The sequence below is a fragment of the Nymphalis io genome, chromosome 2 (assembly GCF_905147045.1).
Source record: "Nymphalis io chromosome 2, ilAglIoxx1.1, whole genome shotgun sequence".
Taxonomy (NCBI): Eukaryota; Metazoa; Arthropoda; class Insecta; order Lepidoptera; family Nymphalidae; genus Nymphalis; species Nymphalis io.
Window position 1 is genome coordinate 12,290,746 of NC_065889.1, and position 19,861 is coordinate 12,310,606.

The 19,861-nt window shown below is 32.9% G+C and overlaps 1 protein-coding gene across 1 annotated transcript in view; it reads right to left on the reverse strand.

Moving 5' to 3' along the window:
• Positions 1-19,861, reverse strand: part of LOC126776290 (diacylglycerol kinase eta) — a 187,605-nt gene that overhangs the window by 9,937 nt on the left and 157,807 nt on the right. The window contains exons 4-9 of the mRNA XM_050498666.1: positions 14,563-14,708; positions 13,273-13,471; positions 10,457-10,548; positions 2,695-2,900; positions 2,108-2,304; positions 1,356-1,501 (exon numbers count right to left, since the gene is read on the reverse strand). Of these exons, the coding sequence (XP_050354623.1) occupies positions 1,356-1,501; positions 2,108-2,304; positions 2,695-2,900; positions 10,457-10,548; positions 13,273-13,471; positions 14,563-14,708 (986 nt within the window). The remainder of the gene's footprint in view (positions 1-1,355; positions 1,502-2,107; positions 2,305-2,694; positions 2,901-10,456; positions 10,549-13,272; positions 13,472-14,562; positions 14,709-19,861) is intronic.

The following is a 19,861-nucleotide window of genomic DNA, read 5'->3' on the forward strand; positions in this document are numbered from 1 at the left end:
TCTTTCTTTAATATGCAAATTCTGTCAATATCTGTTAACGTGGTAATTAAATATAATATAAAAAAAAGAATTGAATTTTCATCGAACAAATATAATTTTTAATTGATGCTTACTTTACTTTTGATAAAACAATTCGCATTTATATAATTCATTTTAGAACGTTTTTGTTACTACATAATAAATAAACTGTTATTAACGAGAACTATAATTGTAAATGATATTTAGATCACCAAATTTGGGATTCCTTGTCAAAAATAAAATCGAATCTTCTAAGATATTTTTTTAATACGACTTTGTTCTCTAAGTTTTAATCTTGTATAGATCATCAAAACCAATTGAGAATAGAATCTATACACATACCGGCAATTATTCTCACGATAAATAATAAATGTTGACATATATTTCATATCAAGATCGCTAATAAATTAGATAAGTGTTATAACACAAAAATATGCACATATTTATCTAGCGACATTGATACATGCCAAAATAGCTTTCAAAACAATATTTATGTCAATGACAAAGTAATTAATCAAGAGTGATGAATCCAGCAACATCTGTTTGAAGATCATCACAACACTTTTTTTTACATATATATTGCCGGGAAGGCAAGTGATTCTGCTCCACCTGATGGTAAGTGGAAGTAGAATCCAATCGCAACGAAGGCCAGTACAGTCGGGAAGAATGTTCTGCACTAGCCGAACCCGCCTTGCCAGCTCACCTGGGCATTAATATCAATATGAGTAAGCCAGCTGCCTCTTTGGTCTTGGCTCTGGAAGCTATTTTATTTAATTAAAAAAAATCCCGCTGAGTTTCTTTCGTCGGTTCTTCTCTGGTCTGAGGTGTTTGTTTCCGAACCGGTGGTAGATTTATGACAATCAATAAGTAAGTGTAACGCTTCTATATTGAATAAAGATTTTTGACTTTGAATTTATAAAGTCGCAGATCCTGTCTAAGATTCAAAGGTTAAGAAATTCTGCGCCTGAACTTTTCCATTCATGTCGGATTTGCCGTATCATCGGATTATGAGAAGAAATAGAAAGTGCACTTCTGTGTATGCCATTTTTATATTTGTCGGGAAGGCAAATGACTCCACTCCATCTGATGGTAAGGGGTAGTAGAGTCCAAACGCGACGATGGCCAGTAAAGTCGCTCACACTTGTGCAGTATAATATGTCATGTGCAGTTGGCTGGATTACTTTGAGGAAAGTAAACGTGGACAAAACCGATTGGGATGACTTCATCAATATTAATATCAATACAAAAATTATTGCCATTCAAAAATAAAACGTTCCAAGTACTTTTGAATTGTCATTTAAAAAATTCACGAATGAAAAACCAGATACATCGCTTACCGGTCAAGCATTTTGGTGGAGGCTCGCTCGTATCTTTCTAACAATTGTTGAAGATTAGCAGCGTCGTCACAGGAAGCGCCCCAGCCTAGTACCCGCGCTAGATCATTACCAGTGCCCAGAGGCAGAACTGCTGTTTGCACCTGTCGCTAAAAAAATTGAAAACTGTATTTAACCGCTTTTAAATTTATTTAAGTATATTTTAAGATCATTATTTATTATATGATCGTTTCTATAATTGAAAACGAGAACTAAAAACTTGAAAATAATATTTACATTACTATTATAATATTTAAATCATTCATTTGAATAGGAAGTTTTATGTGTGCTTGAAAATTAATAGCATATAAAAGCCAACCTAACATAAAATTAATTACCAACCAAGTATATTACATTAGAATTAAAATATATATATATAACAATAACAACAATATTTACAATGTACAGTTATTTTTGGAGTGTTACTCCAGTAAGGTGATGGCAAAATGTTTATATACGATCACCATTAAATCTACATTCATATTCAAACCCACACGATAGTTTTATTGTTATAATATAGATTTTAGAATAAATCAGTCCATAACTATTGGTAAAAAGCTGTAACAAAGATATCTTATCCTGGGACATTTTTCACAAACGGCCATCTGATCCCAAATTAAGCTTGTACAGAGCTTGTACTATGAAAACCAGACAACAGATCTACTACATATACTATTTTTCTTTTTGTAAATACATACTTATATAGATAATCTTACATGCATGTCTAGTTTGTCCACCTCCTGGAGTACCCAGCCTACGGAACCATCACCGCTACAGACTAACACTCTCAATGGTGCGAAGTGTCTAAACAAACGGAGCCCAAGACGGGGACCGGCTCCACTCAGTTCAAACACTTGAGCAGGATTTAAGAGCTGTTTGAAGCGACGGAGGAATTTAACGCCTTGGTTGTCGCCTGTAAATAAAGTTCTTATTTTCTTATCAATTTTAAAATAAATATTAAAAAGTCTGTAATATAAAAGTATAGTTTTTAATAAAGAATTACACGTAGAGTTTAACTTTGGGTACTTCATATCAGATTACCAATTTTTTTTTATGTACCGTAAGAAACAGTTCAATCCATTTATACTTCATTCAGTTACACTGGTTAATTTACTACATGACTACAACATAACAAGCTATTGTTAAATGTGGGTAAGTGTACGTAAGATGAGTTGAGTTGACCCAAGCTGGCCTGCATGATAAAAATTCAAAGGACCTAACATAGAATAACCGGGCGTAATAAATAAATTGAACTATCAAGAAAATAATGTTCAGAGTCACATTACCCAAGAACCAAACATACCAGACCGCGAATTGACGAAGACGATTAACGGTGACGCATTTGGCGGTCTATCCGGCAGCCAACCATCGTCTGGTCCGACAGAGTGCAGTCGTGTCGGAGGAACGACAGATGCCCGCGCCGGACCGAGCGAACACGTTGCCCGCCAGCTAGGTCGACAGCTTGCGTGGACACATTTGCGACACCAAATGCAGCGGAAATCTTGTAGCCTTATATGTAAGATCAAAATATTTGATTAATCTAAAATAAAGACAACAAACCAATATAGGTATTTAAAACACCTACCTCGGTTGTTAATAAATACAATTAATTAGTTTATATATTTAACATCAATCAAAAAAAGTATTAATACAAAATTAATGTTTTATTATAATTCTTTCTATTAATCAATTTATTTTGTGAAAGTGTAGAGAAAACCAGCATCACCATTGAATTTGTTTAAAAAAAAAATTATTACCTTTTTTGTTCGTATCTCTGGGTAATTTTATTCAACTACGTTTTAAAATAGTTCCCAATCGATTGCTTTTAATATTACTTACACACATTTTAACAGCTGGTGACATAATACTCATGCCATATAGCATCCTTTTTAAACAGATTAAATAAAAGCTAGTTTTAAAAAATAAATGTATCTAAATTAATTATTCTATTAAATTTAGAAAGAGTTGAATTGTCTAAAGATACGCTTGGATACGTAACAAAATGGAACTTTCACGTTACAATATAGAATAAAACCTCATGGGATTTACTTAAAATAACCAGAAATTTCATAGAACATTACGCGGTAGCATTGCAGTTGCAACAAATGTAACAAGAGATATCAAGAAAAATTGCGACCTGAATCGCAATCCGTAACGTCGCGTTCATTCAGGGGAATCGTCAAGAAATATATTGTAAAAGTTTTGAAAGCAATAAATATACGTTTTGTAATATAAAACGCAATTTATTCATTTTTCGTATAATTTTCACATTTCAAGTTATACGGAATGGTGTTCTGGCTGGTATATAAAAGAGATGAAATAACTCTTGAGGTTTCGTGAATTATAAATATATATGACGTTGTATTGTTAAGTTTTTTTTTTTTTTTTTTTATATCGCCGGGAGGGCAAATGACTCTACTCCACCTGATGGTAAGTGGTAGTAGAGTCCAAACGCGACGACCGCCAGTACAGACGGGAAAAACGTTCTGCACTAGCCGCCTTCGCCTTGCCGGCCCGCAAGATGCCTCTTCACGCCTCGTTTGAAGGAACCCGGGTTGTAAGAGGAGGGGAACACGTGAGCTGGTAAGGAATTCCATTTTTTGGAAGTGCGACAAAGAAAGGAGTTGCCAAATTTCTTTGTTCGCGATGGAATTGATGTCACAGTTAGGCGGTGACATCGAGAACCAGCTCGCGTGGACTTAAGAAGGAAGGGGGAAGTATTAAATTATGGAGTATTGTTAGGATCTTATCAATCGGTAGCCAAACCATTGCTCACATATATTGAATATGATCTGCCAACAATTAAAGACATGAGTTATGAAGGTAAAAGCATTTTTTTTTTGGCGGACGAGCAAATGGGCCACCTGATGGTAAGTGGTAACCAACGCCCATAGATAATGGCACTGTAAGAAATGTTAACCATTGTCAATACGCCACCAACCTTGGGAACTAAGATGTCCCTTGTGCCCGTAATTACACTGCCTCACTCACCTTTCAAGCCGAAACACAACAATGCCAAGTACTGCTGTTTTGCGGTAGAATATCTGACGAGTGGGTGGTACCTATCCAGACGAGCTTGCACAAAGCCCTACCACCAGTAGCATAATTTGTAAGTATTTGAACTTATGCGTGATTTTGAGAACATACTATGTTGTGTTAACTAACAACACTGTGAATGTTGTAGTATTTTATGTAATGGTGATAAATTAAAAATTGATTTATTAATGAAAAATAGGAAGACATCACCTTATTCTGTTGTTTTATGTTATCTGTAAATGTACAAATAAAAATTAACATATTATAAAATTCGTATGACGATCGTAAAGAAGTACGTATAGGATATAAGACCTTTTTTAACGCTGGAAAAACGCGTTTCCCCCACGGGAACAATGGGGGGGTATGTGGGGCTCACCAGTGTCCAAGGCACCGAGTGCGCCATGAACATTGGAATACCCAATAAAAAACTAAAAAGATAAAATGTTTTATCATTTTCATGGTAAAAAATAAATGTAATAATTAAAACTTTAGTTATAATACACATCTTAAGTTATAATGTCATGATTATAAAATTTCCTGCAATGTGATTCCATAGTGGCAGTATAGTCCATGTTATGTAACCAACCTCTTCGTTCCGAGGCGCCGCGCCGCGTCGCAATTAAGATTAAGTTGGATTTAGAGCTACCAGAGCAGGAAAGTTAGTGGGAAATATATATCGTATAAATATATGACGAAAGGATCAACACTCAAGTGATTTTTATAAAGAGTGACGACCTGATGTTAAGTCCCTATCACCATTTCCTCCTGGGTTCCTCATACTATGGACGATGCATTAATAGTAGGAATAAGTTGATGATTTTTTTTATTGGCAATATTGAACAAACCATAATATTACCATTAAAGTATTTTCATTGTCCACCAAAATTGTGTTAATATCAACCAATATTATAGGTCAAATAGTTGCGTGCAATTCATCAAAATCATTACCATACCATACTTTAGGAAGGTAAGGTGAAATAGTTAATAATTAATAGCAGGTGAATGTCCCACTGCTGGGCCTTAGCCCAGCCTTCCAAAGCCTTCAAAAGGAATAAGAGGCTAAGGCCTCCTCTTCCTTTTGAAGAGAAGGTTTTGGAGCTTATTCCACCACGTTGCTCCAATGCGGTTTGGTGGAATACACATGTGGCAGAATTTCAGTGAAATTAGACACATGCAGGTTTCCTCACGATGTTTTCACAAATTAAGCAAATGAAAATTCAGTGGTGCTTGCCCGGGTTTGAACCCACGATCATCGGTTAAGATTCAAGCGTTCTTATCACTGGGTCATCTCGGTTTTTTCCATACTTTAACCCACACAAACTAACAGGTGAAATTAATAAATGCTTATAAATTTATTGCTAATTATCAACGGTATTTTCTTTGTATAAAACCAAAACTGGTCCAACACGTAAAAGAGTGTAAAAAAGCGCGTCAATATTTGTCATCAAACGTTGATGCACATCAACGTTTGATTTGATGAAAGAGAAAATTCAATGGAAATTGCCAATAGTTGCGGAATAGCTTTTTTGCACGCTTTGTAATTGCTTGATGCGGCCACGTGTCGCCATTCCGATGCATATAAATTTGCATTCCTTCACACATCGACGTACTACTAACTTAACAACACCGTCAAATAATTAACAAATAAACACTATGTAGATGATATATTTAGTAACTAATACAAGAAAATATTATTTATTTTATGCATAACCTTTTTAAAAATGTATGTTCTTTGGAAAATACTAATTTAATATAGAATATTTGTTTGCTTTTGATCGCAATCTAGACTGTTATGTCAAGATATATTAGAAGATGGAGCCAGCAAACCTATTAGAACCCGATTCACTCCAACTTTAAAGGCGTTAAGGTTGTATGTGAGCGGAAATACAGATGTTGGCAACGAATTCCACAACTTAGCTGAGCGCATTATGAAGCTATTGCAAAGCGCTCGTTTCTTTTTCGATCTTAGGGATTTTTACTTTGTTAAATTGCTTATCTTAAGCGATAACATCTACGAATAAAATTTTGTAATAAAATAACGACGACGATAAGACGATACACTTTAGAAACGGTAATAGTCATTTAATATTCCCTTATATATCGTAAATTTTCAGTTTAAAAATTTTCTCGTTTTACGACCTAAATAATATGAAAGTCATACCTAATTTTATTTGAATCTAAGTAGCGGGCTTTATCTGGATATTTTTATTTAGAAATAAATAGTAAGCCATTATCTTGTATTATAAATTGTTTATTTCCTTATTTATCTTCAACGATAAATCTTCCCAAAAATACTTTATGAATACTAATATCAAGATTTATTTATTTATTTGCAACATTAGATAATATCTGGGCGACCTAGCTTTGTTCGGTTCTAATAATAAATTTTTTTTTTGTTGTGAATACGACTTAGAACTAAAAATAAATTAAAAAAGCAAAACGTTATCTAAATAAAAAATTTGAGCCAAATTATTATACAAGAATTGCTCATTTGATATTATAAGATGAGATACATTTGATAATAGTGATATAATAATTTTATCCAAAAACGCAACCATATTGTTTTGCATGTTGTATGAATCTCATATATTTTTTTAATGATATTGATAGGCGGACGGAAGTGGTCACCCCCGCCCATAGATATTGGCGATGTAAGAAATATTAACCATTCCTTACATCGCCATATATCACCAACCTTAGGAATGAAGTTGTTATATTCCTTGTGCATGTAATTACATTGGCTCACTCACCCTTCAAACCGAAACGCAACAACACTATGTATTGCTGTTTAGCCGTAGAATATATATATTAAAAGAATAATAAAGAATATTTATATGAGGAATAACGTGTTTCATAAATATAACGTTTAATAATATTCGATTTAAATTTTTGGTACAAAGCAGATGTGTACGTAAACATCCGACTTTCACAAAAAATGTCCTCCCGACCACAAACGTGTGTCACACGAAGAAAATAGGACTAAGTAAACATTACTCGTTCTATGCAAATGTGATCCCGATAGATCCGGGATGACGACGAGCCCCTTCATGCAGTTTTATTGACAGCCACGTGCAGGCTATATTTGCATACTATTCAATTTCAAACGGAATCGCTTCTTTTTCAAGTAACCTAGATATTTTCTAACTTTTATCTAAATGTCAGCGGTTTAACGCTATTGGAAATTCTCTTTTTATACTGAGAACTGTCAAAGTATAAGATTAATGTACAACGGATTATAGTGGTGACTGAGGCGCGATATTCCAGAGAAATGATTATATGGATCTTAAGAGAAGATCGCGATACTGGAATTACATATTCTTAAGTTGTGTTTTTATCATCATTATTCTTGTAATAAGCGGTGTAAGAAATCCTCATAAGCAAACACGCTTGCGTCGCGTGAAACTGAACTCCGTGATACGATAAGTTTCAAAACTGCTCTTTGAAAGATTTTTCTCCCAGCTGTGGGACTTATACTGAACATTTGCTGTAGCTATAGCAATTGTATTTCAAGTTTATTTTTGCATTTACGAAATCTATATATTTCATATAAATATAGATAAATAATAAATTAGTTTTCTTGATTTAAATAAAGTCCGTATTTATTTTCAATTCGAATATCACGAGCGGTGGACTTGATATTGATGAAATAAGTTTGAAGTTTAAATAAAACTCCAAGTCAAAGTTCTCTCATTCCGTAACTTTAAATATTCATTGCAAAAAACTTAACGCTGGCTTATTCACAATATATACTCAACATTAATTTCAATGAAGAAAACTTTAAAACGTTAAATGACTTACTGTAGCAAAATGATGTATGTAACTGTCTTCTTTAAATAAAAGCATAAGTACTGACCATTCCTTATGTATATGTATCCTTTTATATATGTATCAATTTTCTCTTGTAATAAGCAAATAATACAACAGGCATTATTTCCATAATTAAAATAAACAGTAACATAGGATTTTTTCCGATTTAAATATGAAATTCAATTTAACACAAAGACGTAAAACGACCGTTTGAATAATTTAATTTTATTTATATTCTTTATTTCACAACAAAATTTTATCGTTTATTCGATAAAATTTTTGTTTGATTTTGTTGTGCTTAGGTTAGCTTAACCCTGTGTTGTCTATCATCCAGCTAATCAAATCCAATCCATCTGATTAAAAATAAGATAAGTGAGGTTATATATCCACAACAGAATAAAATAAAAAAATGTCACGTGGGGTGGAACATTGAAACTGAGAAGTTATGGTTATTGCCATATCTATATGGCATTAAAAATTAAATACTTATATAATATTATGTTTTATCTATAGCAATAAAATATAGGTAAAACATACGCGCCATGAACACTCAAGGGCATAGAGCGTCGATCGGAGGGGGCATAAAAGAGCGTTAAGACGTTTGCCGTCACGGCATACGATCTCTCAACGTACCAAAATGTCTTTCATATTAAAATTATTTTTATTGTAGACATAAAAAATACTATACATTGAAATATGTACTACATAATGTATATAGTAGGATTATATAAACGGTTTTGAACTGATGAGCCGAAAATTTTGTTAAGATAAAATCTAAGCGTTATTGTACATAAGAATGTTACGTAAACATCGCCTAAGGAGATCTATTTAAGCATTAAGATGTGGAATTCGTGCGCCCGTCCAAGTGACGAAATAATTCCCCCGAGGCTGGCGCTGGATAAATTCCAGGAAATGTTGTTCTTAATACTATTTGTACTTCATACGTGAAATTTGCACGAAGTAAATGATATTATAATACTCGTAAGAAGGCATTCTAAAATTATAGATGTGTAATTAAAAAACGATTATATGTTTCATCCATAAATATTTATATTACGCCTGCCCTATGCTTCAAATTTTCGAGATGACCACTAGTTATACCTGTTACACAAGTCATACAAATCCATAAATCTCTTTAAATTATCTTTAAATATAATTATTTTTTAAAATTTTATAGTACATGGCTATAAAAAAAAATGTCTCAAGTGCTATTTATTCTGTCCATATGAAACAGAATGTTACTTTCTATTTGACGCCCGCCCATACATACAAAGTTCATTTTATTTTTTATTTACAGCGGCAAACAACGTTTAAAACAGCAAATGGACCAGAAAGTGCTCATGAAACCTAAACGTAAGTGCCAACAACACCGTGCAAAATTTCAATTCAATTCGTTGAATAAAATGAACAAAGGTAACCACTGATTTTTATCTTTAAAAACTTGCTAAATCCAATTGAATAAAAACACAATTCGTTATTCAGTGTGTAATTCAAAATGCACGCGTTGAATAATAATCATAGTTAGTGAGAATTAACTGTATATTCTAAAGATAAGCGAGATAGAAGTGCTAGGAATATGTCAAATCAGTAAAATGTAGTAAATTGTCGATGGTTTCATCACACACCTCAATGTTTTCGATTAGATTATTGATTTAGATATATATAGTTGGGTCCATGTCTGATACTTCTGTCATAATTGATACATATATAGTAAATTGTTAGATAAATAAGACTAACGACATATAGTGATAAAAATACAAGTATTAATTTAAAGATAATATATCCTTCTAATAATGTTCGAATCGAATTATGGTATTTTGAAAAAATTAAATCTTTTAAAAGTCGAACTAATTACAATTTATGCCGATGTCAAACACCTTGGTTCAAAGTTTTATTACCCTTTATTGGTGATAAAAATCTTAAGCATAATATAATATAAAATACATTTGTAAGAACTCTAAAACCAAACCTTGTTGAGCTAAATAAGATACATAGGTACTTAGCAAATATACGCAAATAACTTTGTTTTGTGTTGTTTGCTTAACAGCATAACTAACTTTTGTGTGGCTTGACATGTACATGGCCGAATAACTTCTTCCCTTGGGTGTTATTGTACTATTCATTGGAAAGAGCAAAAAGTTGGATTTAGATTTGAAGCACACCACCACTGATTCCATTCCGAGACCCGCATAAAAACAGCTGGTGTAATAATATCAACAAACCTGAGAACGGAGCCGCAGGTTTTGTCGCAGACGTCACACTTGGCAGCGACTGGCAAGTTGCCCTCGAGCCACTGATGCGGCATTATTATATTCTGTAACGAAAAAAGTTTATAATTATAATGTACATGCGCAGTTGTAGGGATAATACAATGAACATTTGTGACTATACATATGTGTTTCCTACAAGCAGGAACATTTGAACAAATTTTGACAAAATAGATATTGGTAGAAAAATATCCGTTATGAATAAAATATTATAACTTTATTGGATAGTAGCTATCATATTGTATTTACTCTTCGTATTTTCTTTTTTTGTATGTGTACTTACTCTTCGTATTAACTTTTGCCATAAAAGAAAGAACATATATCGTAATCAAATTTTTATTTACGTACGTTGTTAAAAAGGGTTCTTTTTTAGGTCTAGTAATATTCATTTAAATTAGATGCTAAAATTGCTCTCTGTAATACTTCGTGTCAAAATCACTCGGCCGTTTCAATTACATTAGAGGAGACAGATTAAAAAAAGTTAGCGGTATTTTTAGAAAAAAAAGGACGTTGAATTTTTAGCTTAATTTAAAAGTTGAGCCTTTGACTTTTTGCGGTTTAATTATAATTATACTGGTTTATATTTAAAATAACACCACATTGCAATTACAAGTTTTTTTTTGGGATTCGACTATTAATTTCTAACATTTTTTTTAATATTAAATTTGATATCATATTTAATTGTGAAAGCCTGTTCTATATACCATGCCTGGTTGCTATACCCACAGCTAGATCCACGACGGTCTTCAACGGTCACGAGTTTTTTTAAACGTATTTAATTATGATAGCGCATAAGGACCCATAGCTATAGGCTGATAGCTCATTACAAAATGAAATACTAAATAATATTATACCAGTGACGCGTTTACATATTTACCCCCTTTGCCTTTTGGTTATCAATGACAATCACATTTAAAGATAATAAGTAAGTAAACTTCAGTCGAGCGTTGGAGCTGACGCACAATGGCTTGTTTTGTTTTCGTTAACAACAACTTATATTAAAAACGGTCACTGTAATTTGCATACTAATTTTTTTAGATTATCATCTGGCTGATATGTTATTTATCTGGGATCAGCGCTTTGTCTCACCATTCATATCTATCGCTAATCAAACATGGTCATATCACACACATATTCCCTTATCATATGTTCAACCGCCAAGTAGCATGACTTCGTATTTTATTCGTGTTCCGGTTTGAAGGGTCAGTAAGTCAGTGTAACTACAGGCACAAGGGACATAACATCTTAGTTCTAAACATTGGTGGAGCATTGGATATGTGATGGTTAATATTTTTACAGCGCAAATGTATATATTTGTTGGTGACCACCTGCCATCAGGCAGTCCACGTGCCCGTCTGCCTACCTACAAAAATCCTCAGGTACTTTCTTGCACAATATTATACCTCACATAGTGCGTACCTCTTTTCGATCCTGTTTTCTTGTAACCATCTAAATACATAACACTCTTATTGTTATATGACAAATGTTACAGATTTAATTTATGAAAATTCATTAACGTGCACCAAGTAATCTCTACTCAAAGCAACACATTGGAACATGCATCATAGAGAAATAGGTGTAAATAAAGAAACAATAACGTCTGAGTTCATTTTTCGTTTAATATTGAACATTTCAAATCTAAAGATTGGCAGCAATATGATAAACTAATTTACCAATAACTTGCCAAAAATCCAAAGTCCACATTACAAATTCCTACACCATAATAACAAATAAATGAAAGCAAAATGTACTAAAGTCGTCATTATCAGATACATAAATAGAAGAATACAAAACAGTTTGTCAACCGATTTTTTGTTTGGTAGATATTGAAGAGTTATCAATAAATAAATAAGAAAATTCGGATATATTAAAGTAAATATCCCACTGCTGAATTTTGAGGAGAAGATTTAGAGGTTACTCTATCACGCTGATCCAATGCGTGGTGGTGGATACAGAAGTGGAAGCTACTTCACATTAAGGTTTCTATCACCCCCGATTACGTTATGAATTATAAACACAAATTAAGCAAAAGATTCGGTAGTCGTTTGAACGGGTTTGCTACCAAAGCCATCTCGGCTCTTAAATACGCATATGTTTTCCTAAAATTATCAATAATGATTAAAGTCGTATTTTGACCACAGTGAGAACACTAGTAGGTATTATTAAATTAATTAAACAAATCATTCGAGCAGTTAGTTGTTACGTTGTTTCAAATGGCTGACAAATTAACGAGTACAATAGAAAATCATCGAACGATGTCGTTTGGAACACGAGGGCACATAAAGCGGTACCGTTTCAGGGATTATTGCCTCGTAAAATGAATTACGAGCATCGATACTTAGCATCGATTCCGGTCGGATTGCTCTTGAGATTATTAACTGTTATGGTTTAATCAACTTGAGATCTAGAACGTGGGCTAATTTTAGATGTTGAACGAGAATAAATCACTGTGACTTCGCTTGTACTATTTTTTTTTCTTTCATTACTAGATTCATATTTAATTGACGAAAAATTGTAAATAGACCGATTAAAAGAATTATATAGCTCATAACATTCATTTATCTTAGTGGTTTTATTTAAAATATATCATTTTTTTAACCATTTATTCTAATACAATTTTTTTATTTATTAAATTTCAATACTAAACGAAATATGATACATGATATCTTAATTTATTTCTTTATTTTTACCGCCTATGTATTTTATAATATGTCTACTACATAAATTAAAAAATTCAATTGAATCATGAATGAAAAACAAACAGCACTTACACTCTCCGGATCTTCAACAACATGGGGTCCGAGTGAGGCGAGCGTGCTCCATTTGCAGGACGGGGGTGCGCGTGCGGCGCATCGCTTGTGAGCCTTGAACTTGCAAAGTTCACACGCCAGTGCGTGCGCAGTGCCAAGGGCGCCGAGCGGTTCTCTGCACACGTTGCAAAACGTAGGCCTAGCGTGTGTTGCAGTGTACCTATGAAATAAAAAAAATATATATTTTAAAACACTGGCAGTTGAGTATAAGTGAATATGATGCAAATAAGAATTTGAATTCACAATTAATGGAGCGAAACAACGCAAAGACAATAAAACACGAAAAATTGCACGAACGCAAGTTTGTTAAAATACAATTATTAATTTAAAAAAAAGCGTAATCGATTCGAATCGAAGCTGAAACGATTTTTTTTAACAAAATAAGAAACAAAGAATACAATTATAATAACGAGCAATAAATAAAAGTAACGTATCAACACGAAAGATTTATGTTTTTTACATTTCAATGGGCTGACATTCAAATTCAGAATTGAGGTAATTTTAATAAAGTTAAATCAAACAATTGATCATGCCGGCTTGTTCGAATTTTGAATTTATGTCACGTAACTATTTAAATTGCAACGGCGGTGTAATAAAAGAGAAACAGAATGAAATACGAAAATTTAAATTTGCCTTTGTTTCGAATTTTGCGTATTTCACGATTCCGATATTACTCGGAAAACTTTTATTTACTCAAAGCAACAGGATGCAACGACGTGAAAACGACGTTTTTTTCCCGTCTAGACTATCTGGGTTAACATTGGTGGTGAAGTACGCACCGGTGATTCTGCTGCTCTACTTTTGTTGGGCAATACATTTGTATTGTTGTATTCTATTTGAAATGGTAAGTGATTCAGTGTAATAAGAGGTCACGGGATATAGAAGGGCTTAAATTAAATCAAGTTCAATGTCTATGGGTGAAAAAGTCAACGTTTCATAATTTACTCATCCTTTCTAAAATAAGTTAGAAAAGAACTTATCTACCCTCAATTCGTGCTTAAGAAGTTTTATCTCGAAAGAGGTTAGTTTAATTGCTGACTTTATATACGCACTGTTTATCGTATACGCTTGTAACATCCTACACTTATTCGAAGTTAAAAAATTGAAATTGTGCTCGGCGGTACAGAATTTAGGTAAGAAAATATTTCGAACGTATAAAACGTGCGCGTCGAATCTTTCGCCTCTTGATAAGAGAAAAGACAGTAGCCCAGTCCAGCCTTGGTATATTAACAGTCCGTTAATTTTTATTACCAATGATGATCTCCAGATGACAGGCTTGCGACGAGGTCCGCGACGTCTGCGCCGCGATGCAATGCGCCTCGTAATGCGCCTGCCCATGTCTCCATCTCACCACGGCTATCAGCGCACAAGACTAAGCACCGGCTTGCTGTTATCACCTAAAAATATTATAAGAATGTTGTATACATTATAAGCAAAACCCGTCAGATAATTTCCTGTCTAATAATCCTGGTATAATGGTTGATGTACTGCAGCACTATATATCGGCGATGAACGACAAAGTGGATATATTTCTTTTTAAAAAATGTAGGCAGGCGGACGAGTGAATGGGCTGCCTGATAATGAGTGGTCACAACCACCCCGACGTTGGCACCATAAGAAATCTTAACCATTCCTTAAATCGCTAATGCGCCACCAACCTTGGGTACTAAGATGCTATGGCCCTTGTGCCTGGTATCTCTCGAATGAAGCTCGACTGTGTTACAATTAACATATCAAATATGCGATCATTCTGACATTTGAAACTCAATGTTCGACGATAGCAGCCTAGCATTTCATATTGTTAATTAATCCTGTGTGGTCACGCAGCACTTTGTAAATGTATGATCGCAGTTAATATTCGAATAAAATAAATAGAATGAATAATATAAATTGCGAAAATTTCAAGAAAGCAAAAAAACATTCTGAGCACTGATTTTTTAGGAAAAATCGTAACGAGCCGAAACGAGTGACGTCATAACGTAGTAAAGGACGCAAACGTGACATGCCAAATTTTGTTTTCATAAAACGGTATTTTGTATGCGAAAATACACTAGTTCGAGAGATTTGTTTAATATAAGCATTCATATTTATTCCGTACCATGTTCTGTTATTTATTTAACGTAAATATGGACCTTTGTTAACTAAAGATAACTGCGAAACCTCTCAATATAAATCAGGAATGACATGTATTCTAACATCATTTACTGGTGGTAGGGTTTTGTGCAAGCCCGTCTGGGTAGGAACCAACCACTCATCAGATATTCTACTGCAAAACAGCAGCACTTATTATTGTTGTGTTTCGGTTTAAGCGATGGTTAACATTTCTTACAATGCCAATGTCTATGGGCGATGGTGACCACTTACAATCAGGTGGCCCATATGCTCGTCGGCCAACCTATACTATAAAAAAAACCATTTATTTTAATTTAATGTTAAATTACAATCACGTTTCGAAACATGAAAAGATAAAAGCGTTTCATAACGAGGTTTTAATTGCATTTGTTATGTTTTTTAATTTAACAAGGGGAGATAGAATACTATTTAAATCATAGAGTATGAAGTGTTTTGTATTGTCATACAGATTAAAAGCACTGCAGTACTATTTTAGAGGAAAGTCCGCATCGCTATCGTCCAATTTTCGTTGGTGAACTTAACCATTAATGTTTTATTCAACGCTCATTGGTTGCCTGTTGCGTCAACGACTGCCACTGACCAATGATAATTCAGATTAAAGTGCTAATTAGTTCGTTATTTTGTATTACATTAGCCTTTCAGATAAATATATGTACATAGTACTATCCAGATTATTCTGGTTTGATCACTTGTATATATATTTTTTTTAAATAAACTATTTTAAAAATTATCAATGCCCGAAGTCTTATCAGCGGTTGTATTATATATATATATATATATATATATATATATATATATATAAACCGCTGATAAGACTTCGGGCATTGATATATATATATTATAATATATAATATATATAGATATATAATACAACCGCTATATATATATAAATGAAAAATCCTTAAACCTAAGTAAAGTAAGTAACTTGCAAATATTTATATTAACTTAAAAAGGGGATTTATTCGTACAGATGTTAACATATCATTTTGAGATAAAGTGTATTATTTATAAGAATAAAATAATGAATAAACATTAAAAAGTGAAAGAATATTCTAGAACAACCTATAAACAAATATAATTAACTTATATAAGAATTGATATTTCCTACACAAAAGAATACTACATACTTCCAATGAAATATGCGAGATCACTAAAACTTAACGAAATGCGATATACGCAAAAGCCTTATAAACAAAAATAGAAAAAGTCTTTGTGGAAACCAGGTCAAACTAAGTTGGGAGACTCGGGCCGGAAGAGTCAGAAGTACAAGTTAATATGAGTTTTGAGTTTCCATATTCAGATCACGGAAGGCCAAACTATAAATATCGCGTTTATTTGCAGACGAGAGCAAATCGGTTATGGATTTGTAAACAAATAATATTATTATCGTGCCGAAAAATATTATTTATAATATAACCTACCTACTATAATAATAGTGTAAGCCACATAACCAAACCATTCCACCAACGACTTCCAAACTGTAATATTATTTTTATTTTATACGTATTAGGCGACACGGGCCTGTGGTTATAACATCGTATCTTAATCGAAGCCGAACCGAATTCTGGGTTCAAACCCGGGCAACCGCCGCTGAATTTTCACGTGCTTAATTTATTTGTGTTTTTAATTCACCTCGTTCGGAGAGAAATTTTAATTCAACTCATTCAGCGTTGAATTAAAATCCGTCAATGCAATTCATTGCATTGGATAATCTATTGCTAAAAGGCAATACTTAGTATTTTTAAACTGCGATTTGAAGGGTGAGTGACCTTTTATAATAAAAAAGACGAATCTTAACTTTGCATAAGAGTTTAAGACAATGATTTTTATATCTATAAAATATCTATAAAAGCTATCTGCAATGCGAAATATTTAAATAAAACTTTATTTCATAGTTATAAATAGCACCCTCTGCTGGCTTTCAAGCCTCTTGTTTAGAATTTCTATATGTAATATACATACACATCTTTGTAATATTTATGGCAGGCGTGTGACCGACTTAAATGGAGTCTAAGCTGAGATACGAACCACAGATTAGACATGTGTGTGTAACCGATGTACATTACATGCACTATTTAAAAAAATAATATGCAAACTTATTTCTTTTAAATTTATACATTATATAAAAAGAACATTAAATAGTTTATTGATACGTATAATATATAGGTATTTTTGTATAGCTATTTTAGTTAGATTTACAAATACAATTCACAAAAAAAATACAGTGACATAGAGTTGATATCGTGATATCGATAATTTTTTTATATTTTTTTACACTTAATTTTATTTATTTTTTAGCACAGTTTATAAAATTTTTAAAAATCGAAAAATGTTATCTATTATAAAGATGAAGATGAAGAAGACTTTCCTTAAATTTAAAAATAAGAGCCTCATAAGTATGAGCATTTATTAATCGTCACTATACAAGATTGAATTCAGAGAAAGTTTCTGTTTCGGAACGTAGTTTCTACGGAAAAGAACCTAGTTTTTTTTTTTTTTTTATAGAATAGGAAGGTGGACGAGCATATGGGCCACCTGATGGTAAGTGGTCACCAAACGCCCTTAGACATTGGCATTGTAAGAAATGTCAACCATCGCTTATAGCCAATGCGCCGCCAACCTTGGGAACTAAGATTTTATGTCCCTTCTGCCTGTAATTACACTGGCTCACCTCACCCTTCAAACCGGAACACAACAATATCAAGTATTGCTGTTTTGCGGTAGAATATCTGATGAGTGGGTGGTACCTACCCAGACGAGCTTGCACAAAGCCCTACCACCAGTTATTCTATTCCATCAAATAAATATTTTATTGTATAATATTTAATAAATACAATTGTGTTATTACATACCTTGTATGATAAAATCAATGAATACTAGAGTCGACACATTTTATAACGTGAACAAGACGTGTTCGCGTAATAATAACGCTTTGTTTGACTAATATTTATAGTGTTCGTTAACATAACGTCATCCACATGGATTGAGACCGCAAATAACTCAAATATAGCAAGATATTTGTTTATTCGTAAAACTGAACGCAAGAACGGTGCAATGTTACTGAACCAAAGATCAACGGTCATCGCAAATATTTGCCTCATCGACTTCTCTATTGTGCAACTTAAAACCTACAAGTGATATTTGTAATTACGAATGATATGACATTTGTGTAGATTAATGAAATACTAAATGTCCCGCAGTGGTTGAAATTTGATTGTAATTCATTGCTAATAAAAATGAGATATGACATTAAATATATATATTATTAAATTATCTTCTATGCGTTAACATTTGAATTATTATAAATGGCGAATTCGGTATGGCTATAAAAAAATCAATGAAATGTCAAAAAACGTTTGACAACGAACGACAGACTATGTGTTCGACAATGGCAGTACGAACGTAAACTATGAATGTTTCATTTCATGTAATATATTTACAACGCAAATATACATAAATTTTAAATTTCTGCATATAAACTTTAACCATGCTATATCTCACAACTCTTCGTGTGCGGTAAATGCTTAAAAAGTAGTACGAAGTTTTCTCTTAACGTAAAATATGAAACACGATCAAATATGTTCTCTTCAGAGAGTGGCTTGCCATTCGGCTCTCATTGCATTTTAAATGGTGTTTATAATTAATTCGTGTTGAAACCTTCATGTGTCGAATGAAATTTTGACACACGTGTATCCATCAACTTGCATTTGAGTAGCGTGATTAAGCACAAAACCTTCTTCTCGAGTGGAGGGCTTTGTCAAGTTCTCGCAGAACTGGGTAAACAAAAAAGCATTTGGTTAAACAAAATCGGCTTAATAAAAAAAGTTACACAATTATATAAAGTATTTTTTTATTAACAACACAAAAATTTGGTTATGACAGAATGTTCAACTACCGCTTTAACACAGTAAAACATATCAGCCGTTCTCCTTAAAAGTCTTAATTCGGATTATTTAAAGTTGTTTAATTTAAGTTTGAATGAAAATATAACCTTAATGTGTACGAGCTGGAATAGATTGTAAATTTTGATTTTAAAATAAAATATTAATGACAAAAAACAAAACAAAAAGTATCGTGCAAATGAATTTATTAACTTTTACTTTGTTTACTTACAACTTTAGGTTCTCTTCTTAAGTTATTGGGTTATTAAGAGAGCGCATAAATCTAGCGAAATTTCAGGCGTAGTCCTCTCAGCCAAAGAGCGCCGCAGCGACTGACTTAAGAAGCAAGTATATGTGTGAAGTATGGGTTACATGCGATTGGAGATTTTGTTTTTCGCGTAAAGAAAATGTAATAAGTGCCAAAAGCTGTTTTATTGTTATAAAAATAACAAAGGGTTCTAAAAAAGTCCCAAGAGGTATTCTCGATTATTTGTAAATATAATTAAACAACATTACGAGTATAAATCAATAACATT